The 15229-nt window shown below is 38.1% G+C and overlaps 1 protein-coding gene across 2 annotated transcripts in view; it reads left to right on the forward strand.

The window, feature by feature from the left end:
- Nucleotides 1-5838: 5838 nt before the first annotated feature.
- Nucleotides 5839-15229, forward strand: part of LOC112234618 (phosphatase and actin regulator 2) — a 74340-nt gene continuing 64949 nt past the window's right edge. For both annotated transcript variants that reach the window (XM_024402841.2, XM_024402842.2), the window contains exon 1: nucleotides 5839-6021. In XM_024402841.2, the coding sequence (XP_024258609.1) occupies nucleotides 5889-6021 (133 nt within the window). In that variant the 5' untranslated portion in view covers nucleotides 5839-5888. The remainder of the gene's footprint in view (nucleotides 6022-15229) is intronic.

Here is a 15229-nt window from a genome sequence, read left to right on the forward strand (position 1 = left end):
AAATGACAGGGATTATCCAGTCGCAGTACATTTTAATGACCTAAAACATGATATTTCTACATTTAGATTATGTGGCATAGAGAAAGTTAAGATATCAGACAGGGGAGGTGATATGAATAATACTTTGAGTAAAAGGGAATGTTTTGTGATTTTCACCCTCCAGACATTATTTCCTAAAGGTCTTAATGATGAAATGCCTACGTGTGTTATGTTGTAAATTTGAACATGAATTATGCCCCTATTTCAGATTACTCTGATGTTTTTCGTACGATGTACCCAATGATTCATGGAAACTTGCTTGGTAGATCTATGCCCTCATTGTGGTTTAACAGACGTGTTTAATACGTCTTATTTACCCACTTTATTTGAATATTGATGAAATGCATATTGTTATATTTGGTAGCATTTGTTTGTTTTCCCTCGACTCCAACCCCATTCGTTGCGTGGAACGGATGTGCGTGGGGCTAGGTCTACATAAGGGTGCTAATTTAAAAAACTCACAAAAGTTCTGATGAAGGCCGTGAGGCCGATAAGTAAAGCTTATTAAAGACTAGTGATACTATCAAGAGCAGTGAGCGGGTTTCCTCTTTCTCTTTTCTCATTTTATTCATACGTTTGCAGTTTTTGCTTTGTCATTATGGGGTCATTTTAGAATAAGATTAACGTAACACAGTGGGAAAAGTCATGGGGTCTGAATACTTCTGAATACTTTCTCGAATGCACTGTATAGTGTATTTTGTGACAATTGCGTTGCTTGCTCTATAACCCATTCGTTTATACACCACATGATATACAATAAGGCCATACAACAAAAGGACAACAGTCACACGGTGGCAAAATAAATTCAACTAAGCATAAGTTTGTTTAATCCCAAAACCGGAGAGCAACATCTGTCAGGTGCATGCAATATTTGCTTTGTGGACTAAAAACAGCTATCACCTGCTGCATGGTCAAACAAGTTAATGTTTTCGACAGTTTACTAAACAACTACTGATTTAGAACTACAGAGTTACCACAAGTCAACTCAAAGACAACAGGAGCACTGCTATTCCAGCACTATTTCAATTTAAACATCATTAAATCAATAAGGCTATATATGCTTAGTTTAATACACTGAAAGCAAACTTAAATATACCACAAACAATTTAGCTCAATCAATATTGCTGAATATCATGTGGATCTTCATGGTACTGATTTCTGTGTGTGTGTTCACACAGCAATTAATTATTTTTTTTACTCACCCTACCTGTAGAGTAGTTGAACGCCAATGCCATCCTCTTTCATGTTGGCAAAACGATCTATGGCTCTCTCATACAGTACACTTTTAATTTTTGTTGTTGTTAATAGGCTACCTAGCTAAAATGCTTGCTAGCCTGACTGCCTCGCATGGGCAACAATGAACCAGCTAAGTTAGCTAGCTAGTTAACGTGAACCTACTAGACTACATATTGAACTTCAATCGTTTCAGGCCAGTGGCACAACATATTGATTTATGGTTAGATCAAAATCATCATCATAATCATTGGCCTGTGCAAATAATTAAGACAAAACCACAAGTCCAAATCCCCATATAAGGAAAGGGCCGATTTAGCAAGCTAGCTACTGCAGGACTTCAACACAAGCAGACCAAAAACAGACATGTTTTTCTGAAAATTACATTTTCAAGGGGAAGTGATTTGATTGGTCTGAAGCCAAATCCAAACTGGCCTCCCTTGGGAGGCGTTTTGTTGCACCAGGACAACCAACAGTTGAGCTCAGCTCAATGCTGATTTGCTTATTTTATTTGGGAAAAATATAAAGTGAGGCCAAATGCTTGATGGCATCAATCAATCATTCAAATGCAACATGTTATACTCTTTTGGTCCAGACAGCATCAGATACATGGACAGAGGGGCGCTGTTTCCCTCACTCATGATTTCTCCGGTGAGATTCAGCCAATTGCAAATGGACGGGAAATTATGAAAACACAGAGAGACGAAAGATTGGTCAAATATTGGTCAAATATTTGGGAAAGCCTGGCTTCCCTTTGCATCCATGAATACACACCTCTTTCACTAACTCCTCAAACCTGCTTCTCAGGATACCACTCTGCTTAGTTTCAGAGCACACCAGCAGAGGGATGCAGGGTGCTATGTTGCTGGAATGAATGTGCTAAAGCTTGCAACTTTCACATGTTGAACTGCAAGTTTACATGAAAAACTTTCACATGAAAATCTCACTTTTACATGTGAAACTGCAATAAAAAATATAAAATAATAAGCATGTTTTTCTCCTCACATGTGAAAAGGGGGTGTTAACATGTGAAATTTAAGCTCAACATATGAACACAGTTATTTCACTTTTTTTTTATACTGGTGATTAAATAGGCCTTCTTATCCATATATACCACCTTTAGCTTTTAATGATCACTCCATATTGTTACATAAACATAGCCAATGAAATGTACTTTATTCTTTGTATTGGATGACTACCAAGTGATGAGAGTGCTGGAAATACAGAACAAACACAAGATCCTCCTCATTCTAGGAGTGCATTTCCTGGATTAATTATACGGTTTACAGCAAGCAAAGAGATGGTCAAATAAAAACTCTGAAACTCCTTTGTTTGAATGTTTCCCTTCTCCTTACATTTTCTAAAACAAGGCACACAATACTTTCCCAACAAATACAGTATTACTAAGTAAACCCCAGAAATATTTCTAGAGTAGATCAACTTACTTTAATTTAAAACTTGAAGACATTCACTATCTTGATAAACAGTGGACAGGTCTCCTCAATCACAACTTAATGACACACTATAAACCCAAAACGATGTATGTACAAGTACATTTTGCTTGCTGAGGCTGTAGCCTAACTGAGATCACCAGTGGACTTGCTTTCTGTTTTAACAAATTAAGTCACCACCCCTGAGTTACTCTTTAACCATTGAGTCACTGACTATTCTGTGGTGATCCAGAGTTTTTTCCCACATGAAAAATACTACAGTTTACTATAGCACACACAGTACTTACTATAGAATTCTACAGTAAACTGTAGTACACTGTAGTATCCCTCAATCATGTATAGTACGTACTATATAATGTTGTAGAATACTACACTAAATACTACAGTATTATCCACAAACATAAACCTGTAGTAAATACTACAGTATTGTCCAAAAACACTACAGTCTGCAAAAACACTACCCTTGTTTAACTATAGTGAATTCTACAGTATTCAATTTACATATACCCTGCCCATTCCCCTCCCCATGTCACATTTTGTGCCACCCAGGTTATAGAAAAAAGCAGAAGTGCTGAACTGTCCATTCACACCCCAGTCCTATCTACATACAGGTTATGGAAAATGAGCTCTTTCACTATTTCTTGAAGAAGAAAACCTTCACTTCTATATCAAAGATAACAAAACAAAAACACCATAGTAAATATTACAAATAAGTCTGCAAAAACACTACAGTAAATATTATATTATTATATTATTAAATATTACTACAGTCTGTAAAACACAACAGGAATTACTATAGAGTACAGCGCCTTCAGAAATTATTCAGACCCCTTGACTTCTTCCAAATTTTGTTATGTTATAGCCTTATTTTGAAATTGATTACATGTTTTGCTCATCAATCTAAACACAATACCCCATAATAACAAAGCAAAATCAGGTTGTTAGAACATTTGACAAAATACCCTTGGCATTCAGGCCAAAGAGTCGAATCTTGGAGATGGTTGTCCTTCTGGATGGTTCTCCCATCTCTACAGAGGAACGCTAGAGCTCTGTCAGAGTGACCATCGGGTTCTTGGTCCCCTCCCTGACCAAGGCCCTTGCTCAGTTTGGCCAGGCAGCCAGCTCTAGGAAGAGTCTTGGTGGTTCCAAACTTCTTCCATTTAAGAATGATGGAGGCCACTGTGTTCTTGGGGACCTTCAATGCTGGAGACATTTTTTGCTACCCTCTCCCAGATCTGAGCCTCGACACAGTCCTGTCTCTGACCTCTATGGACAATTGCTTCGACCTCATGGCTTGGTTTTTGCTCTGACATGCACTGTCAACTGTGGGACCTTATATAGACAGCCTTTCCAAATCATGTCCAATAAATTGAATTTACCACAGGTGGACTCCAATCAAGTTGTAGAAACATCTCAAGAATGATCAATGGAAACAGGATGCACCTGAACTCAATTTCGAGGCTCATTGCAAAGGGTCTGAATACATATGTAAATAAGGTATTTCTGTTTAATTTTTATTTTATTTGCTAAAATGTCTAAAAACCTGTTTTCCGCTTTGTCAATATGGGGTATTGTGTGTAGATTGCTGAGGATTTTTTATTTATTTAATCCATTTTAGAACGTAACAAAATGTGGAAGGCACTGTATACTACAGTCTGTAAAAATACTACAGCAATTACTATAGCATACACTACAGTTTTCTTTTACTACAGTATTTATACTATAGATAAATGCAAATACTACAGTACACTATAGTACACTTTAGTCCGTAATGGTATTTATAACAGATGCTGATGGGAGGAGCAATATGAGGATGGGCTCAAGGCTGGAATGAAATAAAACCATTACAATGAGCCTGTCCTCCTATCACTCCTCCCTCTAGCCTCCTCTGATTTACACCATAGTATACTATTTGCTCTTTTCATGTGGGTTGTACTTGCTCATGAATAAATGGGTCAGAGCAGAAGACCACCCTGTTGTCCTTGTGCCCAATGTACAGTAGTTACTCAAAACATGACCCAAGCAGGATTTTGGTTTTGACAAGAGGAAACCAGAAAATTGTGTCAAAGCCAGGTTTTCTATATCTTGGGTTGGAGTAACAACGTGTGTAAGAAGAATACAGCATGTTTGTGTATATCTGTGGAAGGAGTGTTATTGAAAAATTCCACACGTTCTTGGTTCATTGCGGTAAACCTTTATAGGAAAGGTCAACATTATAGTTTGGCTACACCCTCAGAATATCTATTGTTCTTACATCAAAAAAACACTTTGTTGTCAGGGCCCTAAAAATGTTTATATCACGCATTTTATTGATCGATATAATAACTGCCAATGTCAGCTTATGTCAACCACTACATGTTATGCATTACTTAAAGAATTTGTAAAATAGCCCCAGAAGGGCCCCAATAAGTGTCACACAAAATAGTTATAATAGTAACTGTCAAAAATCAGACTCTTTTTGCTGAAACAATACTGCCACCAAATGAATTGTTTTGGTAACTTCGCTTGTGGCAAATTATACCACAATTAAAATGGCAGGCCTAAATCCCTTATTGATAAAATTATTGTAATATAAAATTGGGTTATGCTGGATTATGTTAATAGTTTAGGGTGGATTATGTTATTTTGTCTTTATCACTAATCTAGATATTATGACTCTGAACATTAATTTAAAGCCTACACGGTGACAGGCAGGATATTCTCTGTAAAGTTGTTATTTGAATACACAGGCCCACTCTCATCACTGTATCAACAACAACAGAACAGGAAGTGAAGGAGAGGTGTTGCTATATATATATATATATATATATGTGTTGATATAAGAAGATATGAGAGAGGAAATATGATCTGTCTAAAAATATAAATATATATAACCCAATATATATATATATATATTTATTATATTTATTATATATTTATATTTTTTAGACAGATCATATTTCCTCTCTCATATCTTCTTTCATTCCCAACTTTATGAGACACTATTAACCCAAATACTGTATTTTTGTACAAGTACATTGAAAGTGAATTGAGTGAATTTTACAGCAATCTTCTAGAGCGGAACAACAAGTCGAGGGGAGGGGTTACTGATCTTCTTAAAAGCTGTCGCTGTACCCTGTCATTTTCAGCACACCCGACAATACTGTATATATCACTCGGTGTTATATGGATCAGATGGCCAATGAAGACAGTTTCCCCGATTTGAAGACGTTCTCTCCGATTTGCAGAGTTCGTTCTCACAGTGACACTTCTGGTTTCAGGTCTAGAATACTGTTGAGACTGCGAGGCGCACGTTCAGGTGAGTATTTCAATAGCCTACACGCGCCAAATATGTATAACCTCGTCCATATTTTGCAAATTTAATTTTGTTTGCTGAGGTTTAAATAATAGTTAATTATTGCAGTCAAAATGAATAAAAATAGAACTTAATGGAAAACACTGAAAATGGTTGTACCACAGATGAAAGCAGAGTTATTTTAAAGTATATTTGGAAGAAATTAAATGGCAGGGCTTGACATGCATAGAATTCATAATTAAAGTTTTTGAATGCATTATGCTACACCTCTCTGTGATCAAATGAGGATATGCAGTCATTTTGATTGTGGATTTATTATATATATATATATATACAGTTGAAGTTGGAAGTTTACATACAGTTAGGTGTATGTTTACCAACCACTCCACACATTTCTTGTGAACAAACTATAGTTTTGGCAAGTCGGTTAGGACATCTACTTTGTGCATGACACAAGTCATTTTTCCAACAATTGTTTACAGACAGATTATTTCACTTATAATTCACTGTTTCACAATTCCATTGGGTAAAGAAGTTTACATGCACTAAGTTGACTGTGCCTTTAAACAGCTTGGAAAATTCCAGAAATTATGTCATGGCTTTAGAAGCTTCTGATAGGCTAATTGACATAATTTGAGTCAATTAGAGGTGTACCTGTGAATGTATTTCAAGGCCTACCTTCAAACTCAGTGCCTCTTTGCTTGACATCATGAGAAAATCAAAAGAAATCAGCCAAGACCTCAGAAAAAAAATTGTAGACCTCTACAATTCTGGTTCATCCTTGGGACCAATTTCCAAATGCCTGAAGGTACCACGTTCATCTGTACAAACAATAGTACGTAAGTATAAACACCATGGGAACACGCAGCCCTCATACCGCTCTGGAATGAGATGCATTGTGTCTCCTAGAGATGAACATACTTTTCTGCGAAAAGTGCAAATCAATCCCAGAACAACAGCAAAGGACCATGTGAAGATGCTGGAGGAAACAGGTACAAAAGTATCTATATCCACAGTAAAAGGAGTCCTATATTGGCATAACCTCAAAGGTCGATCAGCAAGGAAGAAGCCACTGCTCTAAAACCACCATAAAAAAGCCCGGACTACAGTTTGCAATTGCACATGGGGACAAAGATTGTACTTTTTGGAGAAATGTCCTCTGGTCTGATGAAACAAAAATAGAACTGTTTGGCGATAATGATCATCGTTATGTTTGGAGGGAAAAGGGTGAGGCTTGCAAGCCAAAGAACACCATCCCAACCGTGAAGCACGGGGGTGGCAGCATCATGTTGTGGGGGTGCTTTGCTGCAGGAGGGACTGGTGCACTTCACAAAATAGATGGCATCATGAGGTGGAAAATTATGTAGATATATTAAAGCAACATCTCAAGACACCAGTCAGGAAGTTAAAGCTTGGTTGCAAATGGGTCTTCCAAATGGACAGTGACCCCAAGCATACTTCCAAAGTTGTGGCCACTCCAATACCTTGACTGTTGTCCTTAAGCCATTTTGCCATCACAAAGCCTTGACCTCAACCCTATAGAAAATGTGTGGGCAGAACTGAAAAAGCGTGTGCGAGCAAGGAGGCCTACAAACCTGACTCAATTACACTAGCTCTGTCAGGAGGAATGGGCCAAAATTCACCCAACTTATTGTGGGAAGATTTTGGAAGGCTACCCGAAACGTTTGACCCAAGTTAAACAATTTAAAGGCAATGCTACCAAATACTAATTGAGTATATGTAAACTTCTGACCCACTGGGAATGTGATGAAAGAAATGAAAGCTGAAAAAAATAATTCTCTTTACTATTATTCTGACATTTCACATTCTTAAAATAAAGTGGTGATCCTAACTGACCTAAGACAGGGAATTTGTACTAGGATTAAAGGTCAGGAATTGTGAAAAACTGAGTTGAAATGTATTTGGCTAAGGTGTATGAAAACTTCTGACTTCAACTTCAACTGTAAATATATGTTTTAAACATGCAAGGCATCTGATGCTCCTCATTGTGATTCCAGTCACAAACTTTAACTTTAAAACACTTACGTTTATGTTTTCTATCTAATATAGGCAGGCCTCAACATAAAAAGTCCAACAATGTATAATGTGTTGTTGTTGATTAACAATCAATCATGAATTATGATTTCCCTTATGCAGTGTGGTAAAGTGAACAAAAATACTACTTAAGTCATTTTGGGGGGTATCTTATCTATACTGTTCTATTTATATTTTCGTCTACTTTTACTTCACTGCATTCCTAAAGAAAATATTATACTTTTTACTCCACACGTTTTCCTTGACACCCAAAAGTACTTGTTACATTATTAATGCTTAGCAGGACAGCAAAATAATGAAATTCATGCACTTATCAACCGAACATCACTGGTCATCCCTACTTCATCTGATCTGGCGGACTCACTAAACCGTCATGCTTTGTTTGCCAATTATGTCTGCGTGTTGGAGTGTGCCTGTGGCTTTCCATAAATTAAAAATAAAATAGTCCGATCTGGTTTGCTTAATATAAGGAATTTGAAATGATTTATACTTTTCTTTTGATACTTAAGTATATTTTAAACCAAATACTTTTATACTTTTACTCAAGTAGAATTTGACTGGGTGACTTTTACTTGAGTCATTTTCTATTAAGGTATCTTTACTTTTACTCAGGTATGACAGTTGGGTACTTTTTCCACTACTGCCCTCATGTTTTTCAATGAATGGATGTACTTGATATCATGAAGAGACAATGACAAAGATAGCATAATGTGATCACGTTTCCAAGACAGAAGTTGCTGAGTCCCCTTCTCTAGAATGGCCTTTATATAGAACTAAGGTGCCCAATGTTGCAGTGGTTTCCTGTTGTCATTTCTGCAAAGTGTACAGACCTTCAAAGAGCTATAATGCCTCTAGTCTTGATGTCCTATGGAGCTGTGTTCCTCTGAGGTTTAATAGGCTCTGGTGAGAATGGGCTGTTAATCGTCACAGTAAAGGCCTTGTTCTTTATTCCACATAGATTATTTCCTATAGAAGAAGGACTTTGTTGTGAGATATTCCATATGGTTCAGAAGCGCATTATGAACACCATATCTGTATTATTTCTTAATTGTCACAGCTGTGTGGGTTTAATGTTCACATATTTCACATTAATGTGGTCGTAAGGTTCTCATACAGTATGTACAATGGCAAGGCTTTCACAAATAATTCACTGACATTAGTCCCCAGCTTTACCATGCCTCCTCTATCAAATGTCACATCAGTACATTATGTCTACTGACAGTCCACTTCCTGTCATCAGTCAACTTTGTTTTCCACTTCTGTCCTTCTGCCCTTTCAGAGTAGTCTAGTTAAGTGGATCTTGAATTCATGCATGCTACAGTACAGCTGTAGGATCTTAATTTGAGCCAGTTTGCTACAGCAGGAAAAGAATCCTGCAGCAACAGGAAATGTGAATGATTATGTGGATTATACATTTGTAGGGGTTGATACATTTTTCGTAAGGGAAAATCAAGTCAGAAATGTCTAAACGGAAATTACAAACTTCAGACGTCTTTTTAAACCTCAAATACACAATATGTTTTAAATGTCCTGCATTGCAGGAAACTCCTCCTGCAACAGGGTGTTTAAATTAAGATTCTACATCTGTATATTATCATCGTCTGCATCTAGCCAAAGTCTGCCGATTGGTGTCTGTGTGATATTGCCTTGCCTTGTTAATTTAGTTTCAAGTTATTTTTATTATCTAGATCACATTACCTAAACCAGAAATATTTTGCAGACAAAAGTCGGGTTATGTATTGCCATCATTCATTCTTTGCACTTTATTGCAGCAGGAAGTGTGATAACACATGTAGAGTAATAGCAGGAAATGCTGGCTATTGTCTGGTAGTTTCTCAAATATCCACAAGATGGGGGGAAAGCTCCTTTTGTTGGAGCTCATTTCCTGTGTCTGTTGTATCTCAGTTGTAACTCAGGCCAACTTGTTTTGAAAAGGGTATATATACACTACTGTTCAAAAGTTTGGGGTCATTTAGACATTTCCTTGTTTTTGAAAGAAAAGCAATTTTTTGTCCATTAAAATTACATCAAATTGATCAGAGATACAGTGTAGACATTGTTAACGTTGTAAATGACTATTGTAGCTGGAAAAGGCTGTTTTTTATGGAATATCTACATAGGCGTACAGAGGTCCATTATCAGCAACCATCACTCCTTTGTTCCAATGGCACGTTGTGTTAGCTAATCCAAGTTTATCATTTCAAAAGGCTAATTGATCATTAGAAAACCCTTTTGCAATTATGTTAGCACAGCCGGAAACTGTTGTGCTGATTTAAAGAAGCAATACAACTGGCCTTCTTTAGAATAGTTGAGTATCTGTAGCATTAGCATTAGTGGCTTCGTTTACAGGCTCAAAATGGCCAGAAATGAAGAACTTTCTTCTGAAACTCATCAGTCTATTCTTGATCTGAGTAATGAAGGCTATTCCATGCAAGAAATTGCCAAGAAACTGTAGATCTGGTACAACGCTGTGTACTATTTCCTTCACAGAACAGCACAAACAGTCTCTAACCAGAATAGAAAGAGGAGTAGGAGGCCCCAGTGCACAACTGAGCAAGAGGACAAGTACATTAGAGTGTCTAGTTTGAGAAACAGATGCCTCACGGGTCCTCAAATGGCAGCTTCATTAAATAGTACCCACAAAACACCAGTCTCAACATCAACAGTGAAGAGGCGACTCTGGGTACTATTTAATGAAGCTGCCAGTTGAGGACTTGTGAGGCACCTGTTTCTCAAACTAGACACTCTAATGTACTTGTCCTCTTGCTCAGTTGTGCACCGGGGATTCCTCTTTCTATTCTGGTTAGAGACAGTTTGTGCTGTTCTGTGAAGGGAGTAGTACACAGCGTTGTATGAGATCCTCAGTTTCTTGGCAATTTCTTGCATGGAATAGCCTTCATTTTTCAGAACAAGAATAGACTGACAAGTTTCAGAAGAAAGGTCTTTGTTTCAAGCCATTTTGAGCCTGTAATCGAACCCACAATTGCTGATGCTCCAGACACTCAACTAGTCTAAAGAAGGCCAGTTGTATTGCTTCTTTAAAACAGCACAACAGTTTTCAGCTGTGCTAACATAATTGCAAAGGGGTTTTCTAATGATCAATTAGCCTTTTAAAATTATATACTTTGATTAGCTAATACAACGTGCCATTGGAACACAGGACTGATGGTTGCTGATAATGGACCTCTGTACGCCTATGTAGATATTCCATAAAAACATCAGCCGTTTCCAGCTACAATAGTAATTTACAACCATGTCTAAACTGTATTTCTGATCAATTTGATGTTATTTTTATGGACAAAAAAACAAAGACATTTCTACGTGACCCCAAACTTTTGAACGGTAGTGTATATTAAAGCAATAAGGCACGAGGGGGTGTGGTGTGGTGTGGTATATGGCCAATATACCATGGCTATGAGATGTTCTTAAGAGTGCCTGGATACAGCCTTTAGCCATGGTCTGTTGGCCATACACCACAAACCCCTGAGGTGTCTTATTGCTATTATAAACTGGTTACCAATGTCATTAGAACAGTAAAAATAAATGATTTGTCTAATCCGTGGTATACAGTCTCATGTACCACAGCTTTTAGCCAGTAAGCATTCAGGCTGGAACCACCCAGTTTATAAATATATATACAGTATGTGGTCTTCTAATAAATATAACAGTACAGGGCCACACATCACCACAATAAAGGCCTACATGGAAATTATCTAGTTAATATACCATTTATATATTGTTTTGCTTACTTAGAACTTGTCTTGAAAGTGTACTCTTTGTCTCTCATTTGAGTACCTCTGACCTTTCCAACTCAGAGTCGTTACGCTCTCTCAAATAATAATGGAAGGGGTTTCAGACTCTTAGAGAAGCTCTGGGAAGTAATGATTTGTTGTGATCAGTATAGGTTTTTGCCCCTTCAGAATCAATGAGGGGTTGAATACTGTTCCTCCCTACACTCAATTAGTCATGTAATTACACTGTAAGGGAGCTAGGCAGTGTAGCACGCTGTGCACATTGTACCCTTTCTGGACAATACTCCCAAAATAGACATTCAGTTTGAATTTGACACACCAAATTACTAAGTATCAAACTTTCTGTGCCCTTTGCTACTGCCTGTATTTAACACAATGCAGCTGGTCATAATTGTGTTTCCAACATATCCAGCATTGCATTCAATCATAGCCAGGTCATTATAACAATGTACAGTAGCAGTCAAAAGTTTTAGAACACCTACTCATTCCAGGGTTTTTCTTTAGTTTGACTATTTTCTATATTGCAGAATAATAGTGAAGACATTAAAACTATGAAATAACACATATGGAATCATGTAGTAACCAAAAGAGTGATAAGCAAATCAACATATATTTTATGTTTGAGATTCTTTAAAGTAGCCACTCTTTGCCTTGATGACAGCTTTGGGCACTCTTGGCATTCTCTCAACCAGATTTATGATGTAGTCACCTGGAATGCATTTTAAATAACAGGTGTGCCTTTTTAAAAGTTCATTTGTGGAATTTCTTTCCTTCTTAATGCGTTTGAGCCAATCAGTTGTGTTATGACAAGGTAGGAGTGGTATCCAGAAGATAACCCTATTTGGTAAAATGCCAAGTCCATATTATGGCAAGAACAGCTCAAATAAGCAAAGAGAAACGACAGTCCATCATTACTTTAAGACATGAAGATCGGTCAATAGGGAACATTTCAAGAACTTTGGAAGTTTCTTCAAGTGCAGTCGCAAAAACCATCAAGCGCTATGATGAAACTGGCTCTCATGAGGACCGCCACAGGATAGGAAGACCCAGAGTTACATCTGCTGCAGAGGATACATTCATTAGAGTTACCAGCCTCAGAAATTGCAGCCCAAATAAATGCTTCACAGAGTAACAGAGTAACAGACACATCTCAACATCAACTGTTCAGAGAAGACAGCGTCAATCAAGCCTTCATGGTCGAGTTGCTGCAAAGGAACCTCTACTTAAGGACACCAATAATAAGAAGAGACTTGCTTGGGCCAAGAAACACAAGCAATGGACATTAGACCGGTGGAAATGATTATCTCTGCATGTGTGGTTCCCACTGTGAAGCATGAGGGAGGAGGTGTGATGGTGTGTTGGTGCATTGCTGGTGAAACTGTCTGTGATTCATTTAGAATTCAAGGCACACTTAACCAGCATGGCTACCACAGCATTCTGCAGTCATACGTCATGAAGGCAAAGGGTGGCTACTTTGAAGAATCTAAAATCTAAAATATATTTTGATTTGTTTAACAATTTTTTGGTTACTAGATGATTCCATATGTGCTTTTTCATAATGTTGATGTCTTCACTATTATTCTACAGTGTAGAAAATAGTAAAAAATAAAGAAAAACCCTTGAATGACTAGGTGCGTCCAAACTTTTGACTGGTACTGCATATCATGTAAATGATTCTCAGACTACATTCTAAGAGCGTTTGTACTGTAGCAGTCTTGTTGGTTTCTCGACAATTCTAACTGGTCTGGTAAGGTAGTATCAATGAACATCAAAACATGCTATGTTTGTGTGTTAATTACTATGGTTACAACTGGATTAGTTAAGGTAACCCCATTTTCTGGGAAAGTACAACTCCTCACAAGGACCTGTAGTCACTGCAGTGTTGGTAGAGTGGAACCAAGGGAAGTGATCTTCCTCTGACACTAATCAATCTCTAGACTGGGAAGGAACTGAAAGTGAAAGAGGGGTAATCTAAGCAGTTGGCCATAAAAATATAATTAGAACGTGATACAGTATCTCTATGCAGGCAGCTGTGTGGGTGCAGATGTCTGCTTCTAACTAAGATCAGTTCAGAGTGATTCCGACTGAAGCGCAATATTAATTTGTCTCTAGCTGGCTGGGACTATTTCAATGCCGCTGAACAACATCACATAATTCCCTTCCCCTGAAATGATCTTCCCTCAGATGTCGTTCATATCCACTCATCGATTTGAGGACTTGGCTGATATTCATTCCAGATCCATTCCATTCCTGTTTTATTGTCAATATTTTGGAGTCATGTCCTCATCTTGAGTTGTGATGATCAACACATACAGAGGGAAGCTTCTGGAATAAAGACATTGAAATTCAAACTTCAATATCTCCTCGGTTTTGAAGGGCCTGCCATTATGAAGTATTCTGTCTCCCTGCATAAAGTTACAGTAAATAAATATTTTTGAGTCTGTACCTCAGGCTGTACCTCAGGCAGCGACATGAGAAGACATGTATTCCTGGGTTTACCCCCACCGACCTGTGGGGGAGGCAGGGAAAACACCTCGAACATCTTCCTTGATCATCTTTCCAAGCCTAAAGCTCTCTGCTCCCTTGAATGCAAAATCGTGGCCCTGTGAGACGGCAATACCAAAAGACTCAGCATCAAACACACAAAGGGTCGCTTTGTAAGAGGGGTCTTTCATCACTCATTTCCATGCTGTAGCAGTCTGTGTTTAGTACAGCGTGACAGCATATGAAGTAACAGACCAGTCTGGGTTTAGTACAGTGTGACAGCATATGAAGTAACAGACCAGTCTGGGTTTAGTACAGTGTGACAGCATATGAAGTAACAGACCAGTCTGGGTTTAGTACAGTGTGACAGCATATGAAGTAACAGACCAGTCTGGGTTTAGTACAGTGTGACAGCATATGAAGTAACAGACCAGTCTGGGTTTAGTACAGTGTGACAGCATATGAAGTAACAGACCAGTCTGGGTTTAGTACAGTGTGACAGCATATGAAGTAACAGACCAGTCTGTCCTGGTTATCTTTGTGAGAGGAGTCTTTCATCACTGATTTCCAATCTGCCCTGGTTATCTTTGTGAGAGGGGTCTTTCATCACTGATTTCCATGCTGCCCTGGTTATCTTTGTGAGAGGGGTCTTTCATCACTGATTTCCATGCTGCCCTGGTTATCTTTGTGAGAGGGGTGCCCTGGTTATCTTTGTGAGAGGGGTCTTTCATCACTGATTTCCATGCTGCCCTGTTATCTGAGAGGGGTCTTTCCTGGTTATCTTTGTGAGAGGGGTCTTTCATCACTGATTTCCATGCTGCCCTGGTTATCTTTGTGAGAGGGGTCTTTCATCACTGATTTCCATGCTGCCCTGGTTATCTTTGAAAGCCGATAGGATATTTTCCCATATCTTTTTCAGT

This window comes from Oncorhynchus tshawytscha, linkage group LG01 (assembly GCF_018296145.1).
Source record: "Oncorhynchus tshawytscha isolate Ot180627B linkage group LG01, Otsh_v2.0, whole genome shotgun sequence".
NCBI lineage: Eukaryota > Metazoa > Chordata > Actinopteri > Salmoniformes > Salmonidae > Oncorhynchus > Oncorhynchus tshawytscha.